The sequence below is a fragment of the Watersipora subatra genome, chromosome 4, assembly GCF_963576615.1.
Source record: "Watersipora subatra chromosome 4, tzWatSuba1.1, whole genome shotgun sequence".
NCBI lineage: Eukaryota > Metazoa > Bryozoa > Gymnolaemata > Cheilostomatida > Watersiporidae > Watersipora > Watersipora subatra.
Window position 1 is genome coordinate 58186248 of NC_088711.1, and position 22128 is coordinate 58208375.

The window sequence follows — 22128 nt, forward strand, 5'->3', positions numbered from 1 at the left end:
TGCGAGGCTATTATTAACTACACAAAAACAGTTAGATACATTAACTAACCTATGCTAGCTAGTTATGTAAGTCATTCAACACTGGCACCATTATTTGAAGATCTTCGTCGATTGCTCTTCCAATTGTTAAAAGACCTACAAATAACAAAGACATTGCCAGCATAGTGGTTGGTGTTGGATTAACAATTATAATTGGGAATGTAAAAAGTTTGAAGTTTGTTAAAGCAATTTGTCTTCATTTTAGTTACATAAAATAAGTCATCCATTTCTATAATTACACTGTGTACATGGTTTTTATAACCAATCAAACTTACTTAGAGATTAGGAGAGCAGACAACTCTTCATCAAGAGGCTCCTGAGGATTATAGAATACCAGTTCATTCTGAACAGTTTGCGTGCTCTTCGTATCCTTGCAACATTAATCCAATAATGGTGAGTGTTCAATGCATCAGTAAAGCAAAATGTTGGTTTGAGACAATTTGCTGCAACAGCTTAATTCTTACACTCGCCTAGTAAACATTTGTATTTTAGTAAATGTTGTTTTCCTAATTTCTCTAACTTACACAACTTACAAGTTGTAATGTAAAGTCGGCTATAAGCTACTGACGTTTATTTTCAATAGGCCATAATCTAGCTACGCTGAGGATATGGACTGTAGCTGTTAATGACATAGTCATGAAAAAGCTATGAAATGCTGGTTGCCACCTAACCATTGGGGTCAAATATTACAACCAAATTATATGAATGTTTTTCTATTCCAGTTTTATCAAAAGTTGCAGCCGTTAAAAGAGGAGTCATTTTTCTGTTTGCAAAGATGATGGATGTAACAATAAATGTGAAGCTCTGTTACAAATATCTAGCAGAGGATTACCAATCAAAAATTATTATCTCATAGGATTTAATAGTTTTATACAGTTTTCCATATTCAAGAGAAATGATTTAATGTATAGCCCACGACTATTGTAGCCAAGTAAAGCTTTTGGGGGTTTACTAAAATTTAACACATAATGTTAATACACGGATACAATACCTGGGAAGGTCGTTCCTTGCTGACTAGCTCGTAAATGTATAGCACTCTGTCAAATGTTTTAGATAAACATTCTGCGAAGTAAAGAGAGAGGCTCTTGCTTTTCTCACATAGAGTAATGAATGTTAGACTCATTTGTGTGAGACATTCTCTTGATAGCTGTCTGACATCGGTCTCTCGTAGTCCATGTTTTGCCATATGACTCCATGCGTTAGCAAACATGCTCAAGGCAGTGAAGAGATAGATAATGACTATGTAGAAGACTGTCTGCTTGGCAATTTCTTCAACAATAGCGGTCGGGTCATCTATGACAAACATTTCAAGCAGCTTCTATCGAAATTGGTCACTAACCTGTGAACATATATCTTCAAAATTCTTTTTAAAAACTGTTATTCGAAATATTCTTCCATTTAAATAACTCATTAGTAAAACAATCCAAGCTCCATTTGTAAGTGAAATCTGTGGTACTCTTGCGATGTTAGTGGCTAGTCAGCAGCCATTGCTAGACCTTTTCCTTTTCGCGCTAGTTTGCAGATTTGTTGAACACTCCTGTCTGCTGCCAATATCATGTGTTGCTTCTCATCTTATATTAGGCATCACAAGCTCAGATCAGGCAACGGGAAATGCATTGATGTAACTAGCTGCACTGCCTGTCGGTCTTCATCTTATATCTAAGTATCCTATTGTTACTTCATAGGCTGTAAGCAGATGGTGGTGATATATAACGCGCTTATATTCTCCGAAGGTTAATCTCTAATTGAGACCTCTATACTTATCTCACAATCAGTGCGGATTGATTCCACATTAATAAACCTATAAATAGTGAGCTCTAACAAATGCAGTCCTGATTATTGCATTTTACATACCGGTAAGATGGGCTTTTGATGATTACATACTACACACAAATTTTTGTATCCATTGCATCGTAAAAAGGTATACAGCATTTTAGCTTAAAAGGTTTCCACAATTGAAAGCGCGTTTGAAACCTATGACCTTTTAAATTATTTTTCATTAATGTATTAATTGCTCTTAGCGCTGAAATTTACATGTCTGCTAGACATTTATATAACATTTGATCAATTTTTGTAATATATTGAACAATAGGAACAATGTACAGCCGATTGTGTAATTAAAAAATTCATTGCCAACAACAGAATCAAGGATACATTTGCATGTAAGTTGTCTTATACCTGGAGAAAGCGTATAAGGCAGAGAACAGGGCAGTAGCATTTTATTAAATGATATCTTGTCTACAAATAGTTACTGCCGCCATCATTAAAAGAAATATATGCGAACACATTTAAAAAGTTTATTTAAACACGGCACCAACAGTTAAGTCTAACTTTTTCATCTAATTAGTTGAAAAGTTAAATTTCCTATTCTATTTGTTGGATCAAGGACCTTAGGAAAATTTTGGCCCAAAGGTCAGAGAGCATTATCACAATATTTAACATATTTTAGATATATATCTATACATAAAGAGATTCATAAACATATCTAGAGATTCATAGATGTCTAGATTTTCTAAAGACATTTTCATAGTAGCGCTAGTCTATTATGCTAGCTAGTTCACAAGGTGAATCGATGCTAATGGCAGGCTACTGCGTATGTTGAGCGCATACACTGCTATTCACAAAGTTCATTACTACTGTACGTTGTATTTTATCACGTCTTATCCACGGTAATTAGCACTTGGCCTGATATGAGTTGCTACAAGGGCGCTCGATAGCAACAGCCCACACGTCATACTATTATATACTATTATATCTTATAATGTAGAGTGTTTGCTCATTGTGTTTGTACAGTTGAGTATTGTTGAACTTCTTATCGATTATTTAATAGGTCAGTGTATTGGACATTTTCCTTTCAATTGTGGCACACAAAGCATTTAATTTTTGGTTAAGTAATGATGAATAACCGGAGTGAATAGCCAAGTGTAACGACGAGACTTGCAAGCTACTACATTTCACGTCTAGTTGTAGTTGAGTTAGCCAGGAGTCATAATGGTAAGCTGTATGTATAGCTGGTTACGGGGATGATAAACTGTATTCAGGTTGTAGCACAAAATAGGTACATCGGAAGATTAGCATAAGCATAAAATATTTATGTAGTAATGGTGCTGCAGTGTATTTTGTAGGAGGGTAGTGTAAAATGGTTGTAGCCTAGCCATTGAAGTAAACAAAATAGTCGTCATAGTAGTGATGGAGAATAAAATAGTTTCCATAGCAGCATTTTAGTGAAATAGTGCTGTTATAGCTACTTAGCATCTTTAAAAAGCTATAGTCATAAATATCACTTTCCTGAAGACAAGTGGTTAAGCTTACATCGCTGGTGCTACAAGGTAAAGAACATGGTGCAGAAAGGCTTAATTATGTGCCATTAGACATTTGATTATCTTTTTGTAAAGCTCTGGGCTTTTGGTAATCATTTAGAAGTACTAAATTTTGCTAGTAATGTCTGAAGCTACATATTGCATAAGTAAGTTGAAAGCAAATACTGTCGTTTTGTATTTGACTGAACAAATGTCTGGAGGCTTCTAGACTGAATAAAAGACATTGTGCACTGACAGTTTGTATATTTTCGGTGTTGTAGAGTGAAGAAACCTTAGCAGCTGAAAAGATTTCCGGTAAGCAGACTAACTGTCACATGCTTGCGTCAAAAAACTGATATTAAAGATTTGAAGTACTAAGGAACGCAGTTTATCGATTGAGTACCACTTAAACTACAGTTTGAATTTACTCTATGTTTAAATTTAGCAAAAGACAAGCCTTAAAGAATGATCAAGCTTTTGGATGCTACTATACATGATTTTTATTGAAGCACTGTATACGGTAAAACAAACTAAAAATCTAATGGTTATTTTTTGCCTTTTCGCGGAGAAAGATTGGCCTGAACTGATTGGCCAAAATCTTAACGCCTCAGAAGATGTAACAATAGCCAAGTAGAATTATCCAATAAAAAGTATAGACACACTGATTATGCTTTTTGATTGGTCGCCCTTATGTTATTGCGGTTACCTTACTAGTGCTGTTTGAAATACATATCTTGTGATTTGAATGTAAATTTATGTCATTTATTTGACTGCTAAACCTGCATTCATTTGTTTTGTTGTCAAGTTTTTTCTATGACGGCATTATATTTTTATCAAAAATGACAAAATTTCGTATGTTCAAGTAGGTTCGCATCACTCTATTTACCCTTTATATTGTCAGAACTAAAGGTGCGATTCGCCTGGTATGATAAAGAAGGGAATGGTTTGATAAGCTCCAGTGACCTCATCTCATTTCTAAGGTGCATCGGCCTGAACCCTTCCAAAGCTGAATGTGAAGAGTATAAGAGAAACTGCTCAGGAGGTGAGTACAATGTTAGCATGCGCCTCTTTGTAGCTCAGCTATAGCCTCAGTTCACAACATCACTTTTGAAGCGCAAAGTCCCACTTGCCAGGCTGGAGCTAATCTAGTGCTTAAAGCATGGCCATTTCTGGTCACATTCTATGATCACAAGTAGTTGGGCTCCAGCCTTTTTTAACGGAACTAAAGTAACTATGTTAATCTCCTGTACCAGGACGGCGTGTTAGGCCTACACAACATGATTTAGAGTTGCTATTTATTAAGCCTACCTTCTTGAGAGATTTGCAATAAAAATTGGGATGCTTTTCACTTGTTTGTCTGAGTGAATTACCACTTGCAGTTTGCTCCTTGAGATTTAGACAATAGAACTAAAGGTGCAGCAGTGATTTTCAGTAATAGAATAGTACACAGCATATCCTTCCTTTTAGTAATAAATTATAGGAGAGCTAAAATATTCGCTAACAAAGCAGTTATAGAATAAGACTACTAAACAGGTAACATGTGATGGCTTAAAATTAAGATCTGTAATTGGTCCAATTGTCAGCGCTAAATTGTTTCAAGCTGGCGCAGTTGTACTGTCAATGATCACCATAAACTTACTCAGTAGTTTTATGTTTACAAATCAGTTTCAAATAGTAAATGATATTAGATGAGATAACTGTTTACAACCTTAACCTGTATAGCAGCCATCTTACCATACTATCCCTGCTTTAGTCCCATACTCCACTCTTTTTATCCACTCCTCTGCTTCACTCCCTTTATCCACCCCTCTGCTCTACACTATCCACTCCTCTGCTTCACTCCCTTTATCCGCCCCTCTGCTCTACCTCCTTTATCCACTCCTTTGCTCCACTCCCTTTATTCACTCCTCTGTTCCACCTCCTTTATCCTCTCTTCTGTTCCACTCTCTTTTTTCACTCCTCTGCTCCACTCTCTTTATCCACTCCTCTGTTCTTCTTTCTTCCACTCTATAGCTCTCCTAGTAGTTGCGACTTCCAGCCCCACTTGGGTTTTAGTCATTCCATGTGAGCCACATTCAGCTCCTTACCCTCTTGGATTTGTTTAAACACGAGGTTCAATGGTTTAGCATGACACCGGAGCATTTACAACATTTTTTCCCAATGCTGTTGTGGTGCATCAAAATTCCTGCTAACTAAGGAGTCATTATTCACAAAAATTTGAATTGTATGTTCACCTCATATTTTCACAACTTCTTTATTGCTCACTACCCTATGTTGAAACTTTTTATTATCTATATTGACAACTGAGTATCTTACTAGACTCTGTTTACCTAATGTGATGTCACAAGCACGGCAAGGCCATATTTTAAAGATATATAACACCAACACTACTACATATATACATTCTATATGCAAACCTGCTTTTGTATGTTAAAACCATAATATGCTGGCGCAAATAATCCCATAAGAATTCATTATAATTTGTTTAATTCGCTCCATGGCCCACAACATGATGATGCTTTAATAGTTACTTTAGGTAATTCTTCGTATCATTAAAACTAATTCTTTATTTAAAACTGAAAAAATTAAATGTACAAGTAAATTCATAACTCTTTTCAACTCAAGTGATATAAAAAAATTGTATACAACCTAACAATTATTTTGAAAATATCATTGCGAGCTCCTTTAACAATGCTCTACCTAATATCCATTGCCATAACAGAGAAATGCATTTTAAATGCTATATTTAAAACCATTTATTTGATTTAAAGGACTAACCATTGCCCTTTTTGTGATTTTTCTATAGCATAAATTGTCAAACATTTTGGGGTAAAATAAAATTATAGGCAATTTGCTTTACAAAAGATATAGTAATAAACACTAAAAAAGTTTGTTGTTACATTCATTTTGAGTAACGCGAACCAAAGTGTAGGTGGATTTAGAGGTGGAGAGAAAGATATGTGTAACTTACACTAAAACCCAGTTCTCATCTCACTGTGATCGGCCTGTGGTCATGGGCGATACCTGAGGAGGTAGCCTGTCGTGATGAACTGTTGTTTTTGTGGAGATGTCCCCCGTCGAGCTGAGCGAGCAAAACAACTGCTTGTCACAATATGCACTGCACCTGATGCATCAGCTGCACTGAAAGGGAGTTGTTCTCTTCTGTCTATACGGCTTGGCTGCGACGTTATGTCAGTCGCTCCATTGGTAATCATAACGGATTTAGCCCCCAAATTTATGTAGAAAAAAATAAGATAAAAACGTTTAATAAGGGACCAGACTCTGCGGTGAACTTTAGTGGAACTTAAAAATAAAATAAATTAAAAATAAAATCAATAAGAACAAGTAAAACTGACTGATACAAAAATATAAATGAAACTGACTGAGCGCACAAATAACAACATGTTTAGTTGCTGTTGTTGCCTAAGTTCTTAAGTTCCACTAAAGTCTACCACAGAGACTGGTCTCTGGTTAAACGTCTTTACCTTATTTTTTCTATATAAATTTTTTGGCTAAATCCGTTAAGATTACCAATGTGGCGACCGACATAATATCGCATCCAAGCCGCATAGACGGAAGAGAACAACTCCCTTTCAGTGCAGCTGATGCATCAGGTGCAGTGCGTATTGTGACAAGCTGTTGTTTTGCTCACTCTGATCGCCAGGGGACAACTCCACAAAAGCAACAGTTTGTCAAGACAGGCTACTGAGGAGGCTGCCTTAGTTCTCAGCGCCTACGGTACCGACGGTGATAACGTGATGAAAAAATTGTCTGCTCCTACACAACGGTATTTTTTACACATGAAGTTAAGATATAACATATGTTTTCGGGTCAAGGTCATATTTTTGGCGAAGTGCAATTGCACAATGCATTCTGGATGCGCAGGTGGCCGATGCACAGTTCTCACTGTCAGCAACATCCTGCAACCTGCGCTGGGGAGCATAGAAAAGTTCAACTCGTTGAGCTCCGCCAACGGCCATCGCCGGCAGAAAAATTATCGTCGGCTTGCTGGCTCTCAACAACCGCCAGCAGCAACCGGTTGCACCACCGCCTCGTCTTACGGTGGGGTGAGAACCAGGCTTTATTTGAACTAAGAAAATTTACTCCAGCCTAATTTGACACTTGAAATTATATTTTTCAGTATGTAAAACAAATGGAAATGAGGAGCCTGGTAAAAATTACTGATGAATTGAAAAAAAGGTTTGTGAGTCCAACATTTGCTCAAACCTTTCATCATAAGTTGGCAAATTAGTATATTTAGACGGTTATAGCCGAAGGTTTAACCGTATAGCAGATTTGGACTTACACGTAGGTTAATTATACACAATATGAAGAGCGCATCTCTTCAAATACTACTTTCATAAATAATCTTGGGGCTGCTTTCATGAAGTTACTAAAGACAAAAGAGTCTATCAGAGATTTGAGTACTTAGAATATTTGTGTTTACCATAAGTAATCTAAACAAAGAGGGTTATTATCTCTTTATCTTGAGTCTAGCAGCTGGCAGTCTAGCTGTTATTATATAGCCAATGGTAGCCTTGCCTGTTTAATGTTAGCCAATGGTAGCCTTGCTTGTTTAACGTTAGCCAATGGTAGCCCTGCTTGTTTAATATTAGCCAATGGTAGCCTTGCTTGTTTAATGTTAGCCAATGGTAGCTTTGCTTGTTTAACGTTAGCCAATGGTATCCTTGCTTGTTTAATGTTTATAAACCTAGTTAATGAGCCGCAAACATCAATGAAATCTTTGTTACGAGGTGTGAATTTTAAAAACTTATAACATAACTTCTATCTTTAAGTTTATTGTTTGTAATTGCAACATTGAAAATTACCATAATCCAGCGTTCTATATAAATCTCACTGTTTGTCTTTTTGTTTGGACTTTTTGTTAAACCCTGTGTCCAGTTATAGCAATTAAAATCTAGCAATGAAAAATCTGCATGGCACTGGATTTGATCTCAAGACGTCTAGATCTACAGGTAGAAAACTTAACCATTAAGCTACACGGAGTACAATGGATTCATTGGGCAAATAGTCATTACATTGGTTAAGATACTCACGCTTGAAACTCTTGCTTGGGGTTAATAACTAGCACTGTTAACTGTTAAAGATTGTTAAGCTGGCCCTAAACATGGATATTGTTTTAATAGAGATTTTAGTAAAGATAGCTTTCCAGATAATTTTTCTATTGCCGTGCAATGCGCACATTCAATTAGCTCGTAATAAAATTAAATTCTTCATGACAATCTGTCTTCACTGGAAATGATTTTAAAGGTTGTAGCTAGGTTTAACTTTTTTTTACCTTAATTGCAACGCGTCGGTTGTTTAAATATAATATGATCTACAGTACATAAATATTGTCCTATGTTTAGATTACAGTGTGATATTTTAGGTGCATGAAACGTACCTCAATCAGATTATGGGATCAGCTGCAAAAAGTACGCGAGATTGAGCAAGGCACCTTCTCTTGATAAATATGCAATTAAATTTTATTTTGTGATACCTGATAGTCTCACTCAATACATAGGGAACAGCCGTGACATAGAGCACTTAGTCCACAATCAATAGGCTATTGCTGGTAGTATAAGAAACGTTTTAAATGAACTGCCAACTGACAGGTGTATGCATATGCTCTTGTTCAGTTATGTATATTTGTGTATCTAGTGTATAGCAAGTGAATCCATTTTCATGTCATCAAACCAAAGGATCAAAATAGTCAACTATACAATCACACCTAGCAAACTGCTTTGATGAAAATTTTGTGTCATTTTCATTTGATTGGTTGGTTTAATTTTAATATTTCTGTTACATATAAACTAAATAATGGAAAAAAGTGGTTCTTGACGTATAAATTTAAACTAATGTTAATTTTAGTATGTTTACTCTAATAACTTTTGCTCGAAAAAAGAAACATTTTTTAAAAAGTTTGTTGAAGTACACAAAACATTATACATAGACATGAGAACTCATCCCTTCTCATTATCTGCGATAAATGTTGTTATTTATAGATACAGTACCAAAGGATGCTTCAGCCAACCAGTAAAATATTAGCTCAAGTAAATTTGAGGTTATCAGTCCCTTATCAACATCATGTCTATGATAATACTCTTGCCATTTTTGATCCACAGAGAATGGCATGGTAGACTTCTCCTCAGTGGCCTCACTTGTCCAAAATATTGGCTGGGATATAACTGCGGAAGAGGAGGCGGCTGCAGATGCTTTAGCACGTATGTGTTTCGATTTTAAATTATAAGAAATGAGCTGAGTATTTTTTTATCTTGAATTAGTTTCTCTTATGATTTCTCGAAGATTTTCTTGGAAAATGTTTAGATTGTTACAAAGCAAAACCATGTAAAGACAAATAGTAGCATATAATGGCAAGAGGTCAATGGTGGTAGGAATAGAATGTTGTAAAAATACATCCATTCGTGTTTTAAATATCAGAACAAAACTGGTGTTGTAGGCAGGCTATAGAGGAGCTAGTGAATATTGTGCTCCATTGAATTTGTTATTGCCCTGTAATCTGTTAAAAGCATGAATGTAGACTTTAAAGGAATAAATGATCAATTTAGTTGTGATATACATGTATACATGTAAGAGGATAGCACAACTCTCAGACCTATTGTTAAATTTATGTTTCGTTTAATTATTGCCGTGGTATGGTCTATTTTAGTATAGTAATTTATATAACGTTTTTTTACAATATTTTCATCAGTTACAAACTAGTACTGTCACATGATCTACTCCATGCATCGTGTTCCTTTATGAGGCTTCAAATTTTTATTGTTGGCAAATCAGTTATGCTATTAGATATTATTTTGAAAAAAATTATTGGTTTAACAATTTTTGCATTATTTAAAGCCGTCTCAATCAGTTTAAACATTTAGCATCTGAACTTATCTTAAATTGGTATGTACAGGGTAGGTAGAATACTTGTATCTCTGATGTCATCAACTCAAGTAAGTGTGAAGAAGCATATGGAATACACTTGGAGTAGCACCATGAAAGTATCTTACTGTTCTAAACCATGTACTAAACATGTCTTCTTGTTGCAAATATGCTGTAAGTGCTGCAGTAAAACAATTCCTAACAAAAGTTGAACAGTTTGTCAATCTCAAGGTGCTATCGAGTTTAACGAAATCTATAGTTAAGTCTGCTCATTTTTATTATAGTAATACTTCTTTGTGAATTTGAAGCTTTTTACTCTTAGTTTAGACACGTGTAATATTGTTGCTGGCTATGTGAGCATTACCCTTAAAGTACTACTTCTACAATTTAGTAGTTTCGTTTCATCTTATAAAACCGTTTACAGTTTGACAGTAAATCCTGGATTTGTCACGCCTTGCGTAATTCCTAAAGCATTCAAATTCATATACTTGTAAATGGAAAAATGTTATACAAAAGAAAACCTGACATTTAAAATTTATGGTTTACTCAATTTTTAGACAAACACTTCATATGGACAAAAATAGAGAGAGGCCTGCATAGAAATATAGAGAGTTGGCATAGCTGAGATTGCTGTCTATAATATATTCTCGTACTAATATCATCGTGGTTTGTTCATTCGATGGCCAAAAACATCATGTCTGCTGCAAATAATTTTATTTGAAAAAGCAAAACACTGAAAATCCTTTTGCTTGCTCTCCGGTTTAAACTGCTGCTATTTTTACACTTCACTACAGAAAGCATTCGTTTTCTGTAGGCCAATCATACATAATTATGGGTAGTCAATCTGAACACTAAAACGTAACGTTGTTTTTCAGAGTGACTCTAATAGGTCCTGGCAGCAGTGTGGTCTCACATAAACAATATCACTAGTTAGTCACCTGAAAAAGTAATTTTTGCCTCTTCTCGCTCTAGTCTTCTAATGCTCTAATAACAAATATACCAGCTGATCAACATACCGATTTACAGATTATAACTAAAAACTACTCAAATCCAGATGTATTGAGTTAAATGGTCAAGTGACCATTTTCACTCAACAATTCAACTCAAAAATGGGTTGCTTTCAAAAAATTATGTTGAAATGGGCATTTGATTATTTGTTGATATATATTAAAAGAGGAAATATATTTGAATAATTTACAACATATTATACGTAACGCTAGTAAATGGAAGTATTACACTGTATTCTTAGTCTATGATTGCTTGTAGTAATTTGTATTGTTGCTAACATTAAATACATCTCATATTATAGGAGTTCTGACCGTAACAAGGAAATTTTTAACCTACTTTATCAGCTGTATTACTCAGGCACAATTGAAAATAATTTGGTAGGATAAGAATTTATTAGATGTTTATAACTGAGCAATAAAAACTTAATATTTATGATACTTTAATGTGTTAGGCTGAGGATAATTACGTTCATAAATAGTGAGTTAGTAAAAACTACATCAAAATACAGATTTATTTAAGAGAAGATTGACCTATCGAGATCCTCCCTGATACTGATGCAAGGATATAGTCATCTCTAATTATCCAGAGAATTGTATGCATTGAGTAGAGAAATACAATTTCGCTGTATAAAACTGATAGCAAACTCTCGCTAGTGTTATTTCCACTAAAATAAAACTTGGCAGCCTTTGTGATGTTACTAGACCTTCTGAAATACTAGTGCTAGATACTTTGAAACCTTTAGTTGCACGGATGGCCATGTATTATAACTGTGCAATCTTATATGCTTACTCTTTTCAACGGCATCATTACTTACTTATATGCTGACAGACTTTGATGGTGCGAGAACTGGCTATATAGAAGAATCTGTTTTACGTAAGAAGTTAGCTTCTCTCGGTCAAGATCAGCTGACACAAACCGAGTTGACAAGGATGATTTCTCTAGTTGAAAAGGATGAAAAGGGTAGAGTCAACATTAATGGTAAGTGTAGCGTGTTTGTCAGAATATTCACCTCAACTCTTTATTTACTCACAAGACTCAACAACACTACTGTACACTAGTCAAGCAAGTTTACAACTGACTGCCCAGTTATTCATCAGCACTAACAACAGATAATACATGTGGTTACGGCACACAGACATGGTTACAGCACAAAGACATAAAAGCAGATAATATAGGCTAGCATAACAGCATGTGTGGTTACACACCGATGACTATTCACAACCAATATGTACTTGTAATCTCAAAGCATCTACCACTAAATATTCAAAATCACAGTAATTTACAGTTTCTGTTAATCATACGTACATCTGATACACCTATCTTCTGTCAGTAGGCAATGATCACAATAATACAGTCAAACCTCGTATGTAGTCTATCTGTTCTGATCTTTGCTCTTTATGTTAAGATCGTTGTAAGCTGGAGCATAGTGTTTTAAAATTATATTGTATTTCACTTAATCTATTCCAATTCTCAAAACGCCTTAATGACAAATACTTTAATTAATTACATATAGTAATAAGATGAATGTGTTATATAAGGTTGTATAGAACCAAGATATTTGCTAGAAATTACATTAATAAAGTGAAAATTCCTAAAAAGCTTACTACTTTTACTTCGCATTCATGTTAGAGACGGGCAAGTTGTGGTAATATAGAAGATATATAGTAATATAGTATATAGTATATATTAGTAATATAAAAGATGGATGGCGAGTAGACATACTAGTAATATAGTATATAGTAATATAGTATATATTAGTAATATAAAAGATGGATGGCGAGTAGACATACTAGTAATATAGTATATAGTAATATAGTATATATTAGTAATATAAAAGATGGATGGCGAGTAGACATACTAGTCCAATTTAAACTATGTAAATTTAAATTAGCATACAATTTTATATATATTTTGCTTTCATATTTGCTATTTTTAAAATTCTACCTTCAACTATCATGGTCAGCCCCACTTTAACCCGTTTCAAGCTTTTTTTCTTCACAATAATTACACCTGATTCATCAAGTTAACTTCTAGATATGTCTAGACACTCTTTGGAAGTTGCTTGCTTATGCCATTCTACAACTGATTGTTTTAACTCGCCACTCTTAATTCATTCGCACCACTCTTCTTGTGAGGATTTTAAAACTAAGGAAAGAAAGATATGAAGCACTGTTCATCATTATTTGAGCGACATACAACTAAACTATGTAAACAGTAACTGTACACTTACTTGCATATACTGATTTACAAAACTGTTATGTTTCGAGAAAATTTGGACATCGTATGTTGGAAATTACACCATTATTTGGAAACAACTACTTCCTCAAACTACACATTGCATGTCTAAAAATTCATATGTAGAGGTTTATAAGTCGAGGGTTTACTGTACATCAAAACAATTTGCAAAACCAAATGTGATTACAGAAAAAATGAGATGCCAAAGTCAACTCACTCTTGTTAAACCCCAGTGCAATGATTAGGTGAAAAGTTAAAAACAGTTATCCGATGTTTACAGGAATATTTAATTATTATATTTATTTATATTTTATTTAGATTTAGTCAATATATAGTTGACTATAGTCAATATATAGTCAATATATAGTTATTAGTAACTGAAATTTCCACAGTTGGAATGGTTGCTTTCCCATAACCTGTAATCTCATGTAGGAAAATCAAGACTCTAGCTTGTGGCCACTTTTAATATCTTACTTGATGTTTCATTAAGATGGTGGCATGTCAATCTTGCAAAGGCTTTCAGCTTTTACACACTTTTACGCAGTGCCGCAGATTGAATGATCATTTCTAGATGTGTATGCTGTAAGGCTAATAGGGAGGTTTGATTCTATATGTCACGAGATAGCGCTCTGTATGCTCGCCCAAGTGGCTATTTTCTTAACTGTTCTAATTGTATGCTTGGTCATTAGCTCCCAGTCAAAGCAGCTATAGTCTCCACCTTTTGGCAGAGCCCTGTCATTAGGCACACTGCATCTGCACTCCACTGAAATAATTGCTTTGCACATTGCCAGACTAAAAGACCTGGTGAGAAATAAGCGGTGGACAATTGCTGTCGATATTATATACTAAGGCATTAGATGTATCATTGGAAGAACGCTTACTGATGGCTCCGGAATGTTCTCCCACTTTAGATGAAAGCGTCTCAAGCTATTGACACAGCGCGTGTAACAGCCAATTGGCGAGAGCTGCCAACTCACTCCATGCATAATAAATTATGCATAAATATTGTCTGATAGATAGCTGATACCTACTCCAGCTACTTGTCAATATTTATCAGCTATTGCCGTCGGCTCGCTATGGAAAGGATACTGCCGAGATCCTCTATATATGGACATGTTGATAATATATCTCTTTTTATCAAAGACTGGCATGTGTGACCAATTCCTCAAGCATGATGTCTGCTTATGGCTAGCAGAGGCTGTGCGTGTTTTTAAAAAGCATCCTTGCACAAACAATAGCTCTGTGGTATTGGCTGTACATGTCTGAGTCCTGTGGCAAAGGATACCTCTATGGCTGGAGACATGTCCAATTGTAGAGAGCGATTTAAAGTTGGATGTCATTCTTGTGACCACCAGTAGCCTTTCCGGGAATTGAATGCCAACCTGTTGTTCGCAAAACAGGCGCTCTGAACCACGAGGCCACAGAACTGTCTCAGTGCTAGCTCTGCTTACAGTTCTTTTCCTGGTTGATACTAGTTTTGCGTAACTGGCTGGGCAAGAAAATTAAAGTTGGTATCAATTGTAGTATAGACTTTATAAGGTCTTTGGTATACGCTTTGGCTGAACCGGATAATTTCTTGGGGATTATGTCTGCAATCAGCATATCAGGTTTGGCTCATTGCTTTAACTGGTAGATGTAAAAGTTATGTGAGCTTAAAAAAGTATGATCTACATAGAGGAAGTACAGGAAGAGACAGCTTGTGCTTCAAATTAAGTCTTTGATTAGCTATATGTACTTCAACCCATATTTAAAATGCAGCATTATAGGCCACAAAATACCAGCCTTTTTTCACTTCAACAAACACCGCCTCCCCACCAATGCAGGATTTGCTCAAGCTAACCACTAAATTTGCAAAATAGACATCTGAAGAGTTATACATTGTGATCACGACCTTGAGCTAGATTTGGAGCTGTGCCAGTATTCTTGTCTTATTAACGACTAAAGCTGAATGCGTGTGTATGTTATGCTGCCTTATATCATGCTGCTTTTTGTATATTTGTAGAACTTAGCACGGCTTTAATGCGCCGATCATCATCAGCTTGAACGATGTCCAAACGTTCACTCTATGCAGAGAAATGACGGAGAACTTCTCTAATTATCAAGATTTCATTTGTGCTCGAATGTCGATTATTTAAATTATCAATACTTAAGTTTTTAAATTGCTTAATAAATCTCAAATTATGAGTATATCCTGTATTTCTCTTTTCATACTGAACTGCTCCATTGTTTCTCAGCTCAGATTTTAGCGCCATCATTTCTTGACCTTTCAGATCAGTCACTCAATTAATCTTTAGTTGATTATTTTAAACTCCACAGCTCTAAAACTAGTATGTGTACCTGATTTCACGTAATTTATTTGCTTTTCTCTTCCACATTTTACCCTACTCTCGTTCCTTGTATATACCTGTCTTACTTGGTATTAGAATTAATCTTGCTCACCACATTAAGTTGATACGCAAAATTGAGGCTTAAAATTTCTCCACCACTGGCAGCCGCATAGAAATAACCTCCCATTTATTCTTCCTATGATCATAAGTAAACCACTTCGACCTATCATAGATGTTCTATAGATAGATATATGAAGGTTTTAGTATGACCCAATTAATGTTTAACACATTCTGTATCCGACCTAGTCAGCAAAATGAGTTAGGGTGCTGTGTACTTGAAGCAATAGAATTAGGACTCTCATTACCACAACCGTTGCAAATATGAACATTTTTAGCTTTGTTCTCATTCATTTGCTTGTTTTATTTGACTGCCAAATTAAATTTCTCAGTATACAGGACAATGGATTACTGTTGCTAGTGTATTTCTTGGTTTGATTTAATGGATTACTGTTGCTAGTGTATTTCTTGGTTTGATTTAATGGATTACTGTTGCTAGTGTATTTCTTGGTTTGATTTAATGGATTACTGTTGCTAGTGTATTTCTTGGTTTGATCTAAAGGTTACTCGTTAACCATTTTACTTCTCTAAGACTAATAAGAATAGTGGTGTATATATGTTTAATAATGTTAGGGGCAGCCATATCCGCCTCATAAATAGGTCAGAGGTTGCATGCAAGTTCTAGATGTACTGCTGGACACATGTTCGAGTATCAGCTCAGTTTTGACACCTTGAGTAATTAAGATCAAACCTGTCCGAGAATAAGCCAATGGTTCAAATTCGACATCACAGGGTCTCCACTGGATTGTCTAATCAAATAGAGAATGGACAGTTAACAATCCCTCATGAGACCAAACATGCAAGGTTGTGAGCCTTTGTTGTCATTTTCTACCCTCATTATCCGAAGGTCCGATACGCAAGACTCATGACTCGGGGGACTACTTCAACCCTCAAGGTGTTTGTTGAAAGCAGGGGCTAGCTTGTATAGCAGCTATTGAGAATTACTAGGATTATTGACAGCTGAAACGGATAACAATAAAGCAACGCTCGCCTGATGACAATAAGTTGCTGTATTAATGAATTAGTCATATAAATGGATCGATAAAGGATCGAAGGCTAAACTCATAATGGCATTGAGGCTTGGTGTCGGATGTAACCAGTGGCATCGCTTTAATCCTCTAGCCAGCCCTCGAAGCAGCGTCTTGGCTACTGGCGTGGCCAAAAAGCAAACGGAACACAACTTTACAACAAACAACGGCGTGTACCGCCTTCGTGCAGCTGATTGGGACATCTTGAAAACATGGTAAGCCTGAAATTATTTTTATCGACTAAATACCGTATATGAAATTTTTCACCTATGTTTGCAATAAACTTTTAGTGTGCTTAGTACTACATCATCAAAAAGCAGTTGTTATATATATATTTATATACGTATATTGTTTTATGTTCACATATACATTTTTGTTTGTATACGGCTTTAGCTGATTGGAGATTGTCGAAGAGAAATCTCAAATGCTTTGATTAGACGAATCTACCTTTGGAAGCAATTTTGCTAGTGTAGAAATCTATACACGTGAATATTTTTAATATTTTGTGAAATTTGGTCTTGTGGTGGTGATCGTACTCATGTTATATGGCCGCTGTTCATAAAACACAGCTTCCTTGTGTAAGCCAGTACTCAACTTCATGCGTAGCATTTTCTAAGAGCGGGATGCTCAGACCTTGTTAATTAGATTCCTACAACGCAACGCTGTTCTATAAGGAAATTAATTTCCTTCAGTGAATGTGATACATGTAGCTGCTTCACAGCTTATATACTGGCAGCTGAGCGCTGTCATCTAGTAGCCATGGCATACAACCCCTCACAGGCACCGTTGTAACTAAATTTTAACAGCTAACATTCTTGCTCAGTCAACAAATATATATAGTTTGCAGCCTACAGATAATATAGCCAATGATTCGACGTGTCTACTGGGTCATCTAGCGCAGATGCTCAAGTGAGCTGTTCATTGCGAATAGGTTTAGTACTAAATTTTACATAGGTAGGTCATATTTTAAAACAATTTGGCTCCATTGTGTTGACTGGCATTTTTAAAACTTTGTTTTGATAAGCTAAAAGTTTTTTTCAGAATGTTTATCGATGCTATAAAGAAAAGTTTAAACACAATTCTGTTAATTGAAACTAGTACACTTGACAGTCTCGTGCACAGTGAGAGATCGTCATGAGTAATCAGTAGATGTGCATAATTATCCTGTGAAGTGGTAAGGCGGCCAAGTAGTGCAGTAGTGTAAAGCGTAGTATGTAAAATGGAGGGTCTGAGTTCAATTCCCGTGCGAGGGGTATCTTTTTTAGCTAACTCTATTCGCGTGGCTTCAGATGGATGGGCACGGCTCTTATTATAGTAAATATTTTTGCAAACAACTTTTAACAACATATATTGAAATGCTTTCATTTGTTTTTAATCTCATACTGGCCGATTGTGAGATGAAAATCACATTCAAACGAATCAAACTCCTACAAGATGTTGTACTGTTTGCCCAAATACTTCTCAGGTTAATTTTCTATTGTAAAATCATAAAAACCTTTTTTCAAATCTTTTGGCTGTTGACAAGCTCACTGTAATCGGTAATACAAGCTGTTCTCTATCATGTTATTTACAACTTGTAACTTGACAATCCGGTTTGCTTTGAGAAATTGTCAGGTGTGCTAAAAGAGCACAGAGAATAAGTATGTGTACAACTATTCTGAAAACTTGAACGACGAATGATAAGCACAGGTGCTCTGCATGCTTGGCAGATGAACCAAATATCGGTGGTTGAAATCCTACACAAAGCCATTGGTCTTTCAAACCTCCAACAATGGCTTCAGATATTGCTAAACAGCATTGTGTGTTGATCTTTGTGACAATGAAAATGTTTTGCAACAGAAGACTGTAGCAAGCCTCTTCAGTTTTAAACTAGATGTACCAGTTTTCTTGCACTCTGCATGAATAAAAACTAAAAAGCAGTAAGGCAGAATCGTTTATGCTACAATTGTTTTGATACTTCTATCTCAGAGTCGGCAGCGAAGAAGGGAAAATCGTCTTATTCACTTGTAAATACATTTACCCTATTTGGTTAGTTCTGTCATGTAGGATAGGTAGTATTTCGCTCAGACATGTCATTCTTATTTGTAGGCAGGACTTACGGAAGACCAACTTGGAGGTAAGACTACAATACTTGCAAACTTTAGTTTATATTTTATTTTATATTTACTTTTATTTTATAATAGTGCTTGAAAAATTGAAAGAATAAACATGTCTGGTCATTATCATGCAATTCTTTTTATTTTATAGTAAAATGTATAGCAAACTAAATTTTTTTTAGTCGAGTTATAAATAGAGTATGTTTTACAAAATGATCATCTTCCCTACTTATTGTTTTCCATGCTACACTAAATAAAAACGATTCCGTTTTACCTTTGCTAGTCCTACTAAAATGATTTTCATTCATATTTTATAACGATGGCAACCTTCCGTTCATTGTACTTATATATTGATCCCATTTTGTTCTAATGATTTTATTCGGGAATATTTAGAGATACAACATCAATTCATGATAAGATAAGTCCTGCGACAGATAACCTAACAAATAAAGTAATTGTAACTTTGATTACATGAAAGCATTCTTGCCAGACTATTCTGGCTTAGGATGCATGTTGAAAAGAAATTGGGGTTCCAATATAATGGGTGTGGCACAGCTTGATGAACTCCGATCGTGTACGCAACATAATCTGATATCATATTTTCTTACATTTATTCAATGTGATGTTTTATTATTTCGGATCTAGCTCAACATCTGGGTAAAAATATTACATTTGAAAGCTTTAGCAATAGGCCTGCTGATTACTTATATCAAACACAAGGCCATTAATTCATTTCAAACTGTTTGATGAAACATCAAGCCATAAATTATCAAAGAGATTGTTACTTCAAAACAGAGAAACTCCCCTGCCTGAATTCCTACTTGAGATAACACATTCAGTGGCAGGACAACTCCTTTTAGTACATTTGGCTTCCAACACTATCAGAAATAGATAGCACTGTAACAACAGGAGATTGTACTGTAGTTCATCTAGCTCTTTATCCCACTACAGATGTTTCCAATAGATTCAATTGTTCTTTAATACACCTCGTTTAGTATCTAGCCATAGATGCTAGTTTTAAATTCTACCACACAAAATTGTTGCACCAATAGCTCAACTCCACTGCGATACAGCTAGCTTTATCTCACATGGAGTAATTATTTTAATCGCTATTCAACAGGTTGTAGAATTATATAATTTAAATGTGTGTATATATTTAAATTATTAGTGTTAAATTTTTGTAAATGTTCTGTAAATGAGACACCCCAATTACTCACTTTGCTTTTTTCACAAACCCGTGTTAGTTTTGCGTATAACACAACTCTAGTTAATCATAAACCCAGGCCGAGTTGTACAATTCGGCAACTCGAGCTGTACAACACGGCAACTCGAGTTGTGAACGCGCAACGCGAGGCACTGTAAACATGGCATAAACGCGCCATAAACATGACAAGGCGTTTTTTAATAGCAGCAGACTGAAAAACTGCTTTTTTGCCTACTAAACAGAAGTCAGTAAAATCTGTGTCACAATTACAGACTTCAAAGAAGCTTTCCAACTCTTCGATAAGGATGGAGATGGCCGCATCACATCCAAAGAACTTGGAACTGTCATGAAGTCCCTCGGGCAAAACCCAACAGAATCAGAGCTTAGTGATATGATCAACGAAGTGGACACCGACGGTAAAGGCTCTTAATTTATTTCCTCAAAATGTAAATTGTCACTTCAGAGAAGACTTTTCACATGTAATGTGCAACGTTAAACCCATAAATCCTGAAAAGGATAGGGTGCAATAAAAAGTGCACGCATGCTCCTCATGTACTATATAAAATAATCTACAAATGTTTTCCTATCAGCCCTTACAAGCTGAAGCTCTCTGGCTTGATTTCGGTTTATGTGACAGCTATGCCACTTGGTAAGCGTTCTAAATGACCTTGAGCTGTCTTAATGGCCGTATCTTGCAGGTAATGGAACTATTGACTTCAACGAATTTGTCGTTATGATGCAGAAAAAACAAAAGTCTATCGACAATAGAGAAGAAGAGCTCAAGGAAGCTTTCAAAATGTTTGATAAGGTAACACAACTCTAGCACATTTTTTCTTGATCAGTTTATCTTTCAGTGTAATTATTAGCCTTCACTAATTTCCTCCCCTGTCTAAAGCATTACTAGTAAAATTGCCCAGTTACAACTTGAAAGTTTATCCTATCATTGTTTTATAAACAGGTTGCTAGCTCGATGGATCTGTTAGGAGTCCTTTACTACTGATGTAATTGCTTGTTTTAATATCATCTCTACAGACCAGCACAATTATAACTAGCGAACTTATTCAAAAGTTGAGCAGTACTACTGGGTACTTGTAGGATGGTAATGGGTATATCAGTGAAGCAGAATTGAAAAGCGTGATGTCAAGCCTTGGAGAGAACCTAAGCCAGGAAGAAATACGACAGATGATTGAAGAAGCTGACAAGGATGGGGATGGCCATGTGAATTATAACGGTATGTGAAGATAATTACTATTAACGTTTGTAATTGTTCGATTATTATATTACCTGCTGTCACATGTATTTTTCTTTATCCTGCATGGAACAAATAGCCTACTAAGTGCCACAGGAGCAATGGGGGTAGCGCATATTTGTTAGTACTATGTATTAATGTCATCACGTGCTGGGGTATTGTAAATAATTCTTTTCATTATTTTTATTATTATATTTGTAGAGTTTGTGAATATGATGCAGAACAAATAATATGAATGGTAATGACATCCATTGATTACAGCAGATGCTATGGCAATCTTCACAAAGGAACCACTGACTGTGTGAATGAACCAAATTTAGATTTTACTGCTCGACCTAGTCTTAGCCTGTACATTTTGTGGACATTATAGAATGAAATGTAGCAAACACTGAGATGCAATCTTGTTTTAAAACTAAATCATAGAGTTGACGAGTTTCAACTCTATGAACACCCACTTTTTTGTTATTCCATATATATATATTATTGTCCTTACACTAACCTCACCACCGTAACTTGACTATTGTTTGCCCAAGAAATATTGCAATAGGTACTACAGGGAGTCTATAGGTTTGCAAGACCACCACCACATTAACCAAATGAGACTGACAAGACAACCTTGAAGCAGCCAAACAAACGAGTTT

At 35.5% G+C, this 22128-nt stretch overlaps 2 protein-coding genes across 2 annotated transcripts; both read left to right on the forward strand.

Annotated features, from left to right (window-relative positions):
- Nucleotides 1-1225: 1225 nt before the first annotated feature.
- On the forward strand, nucleotides 1226-15655 carry LOC137394397 (uncharacterized). Its single transcript, XM_068081112.1, has 5 exons — nucleotides 1226-1322; nucleotides 4240-4380; nucleotides 9464-9562; nucleotides 12060-12209; nucleotides 15469-15655. The coding sequence occupies exons 1-5, from the start codon at nucleotides 1226-1228 to the stop codon at nucleotides 15507-15509; spliced, it is 528 nt and encodes a 175-aa protein (XP_067937213.1). The 3' UTR covers nucleotides 15510-15655.
- Nucleotides 15656-17016: 1361 nt separating this feature from the next.
- Nucleotides 17017-21979, forward strand: LOC137393219 (calmodulin-like). The gene is made up of 6 exons (XM_068079670.1): nucleotides 17017-17153; nucleotides 19027-19054; nucleotides 20511-20654; nucleotides 20937-21046; nucleotides 21334-21469; nucleotides 21689-21979. The coding sequence occupies exons 1-6, from the start codon at nucleotides 17151-17153 to the stop codon at nucleotides 21715-21717; spliced, it is 450 nt and encodes a 149-aa protein (XP_067935771.1). The 5' UTR covers nucleotides 17017-17150; the 3' UTR covers nucleotides 21718-21979.
- Nucleotides 21980-22128: the final 149 nt, after the last annotated feature.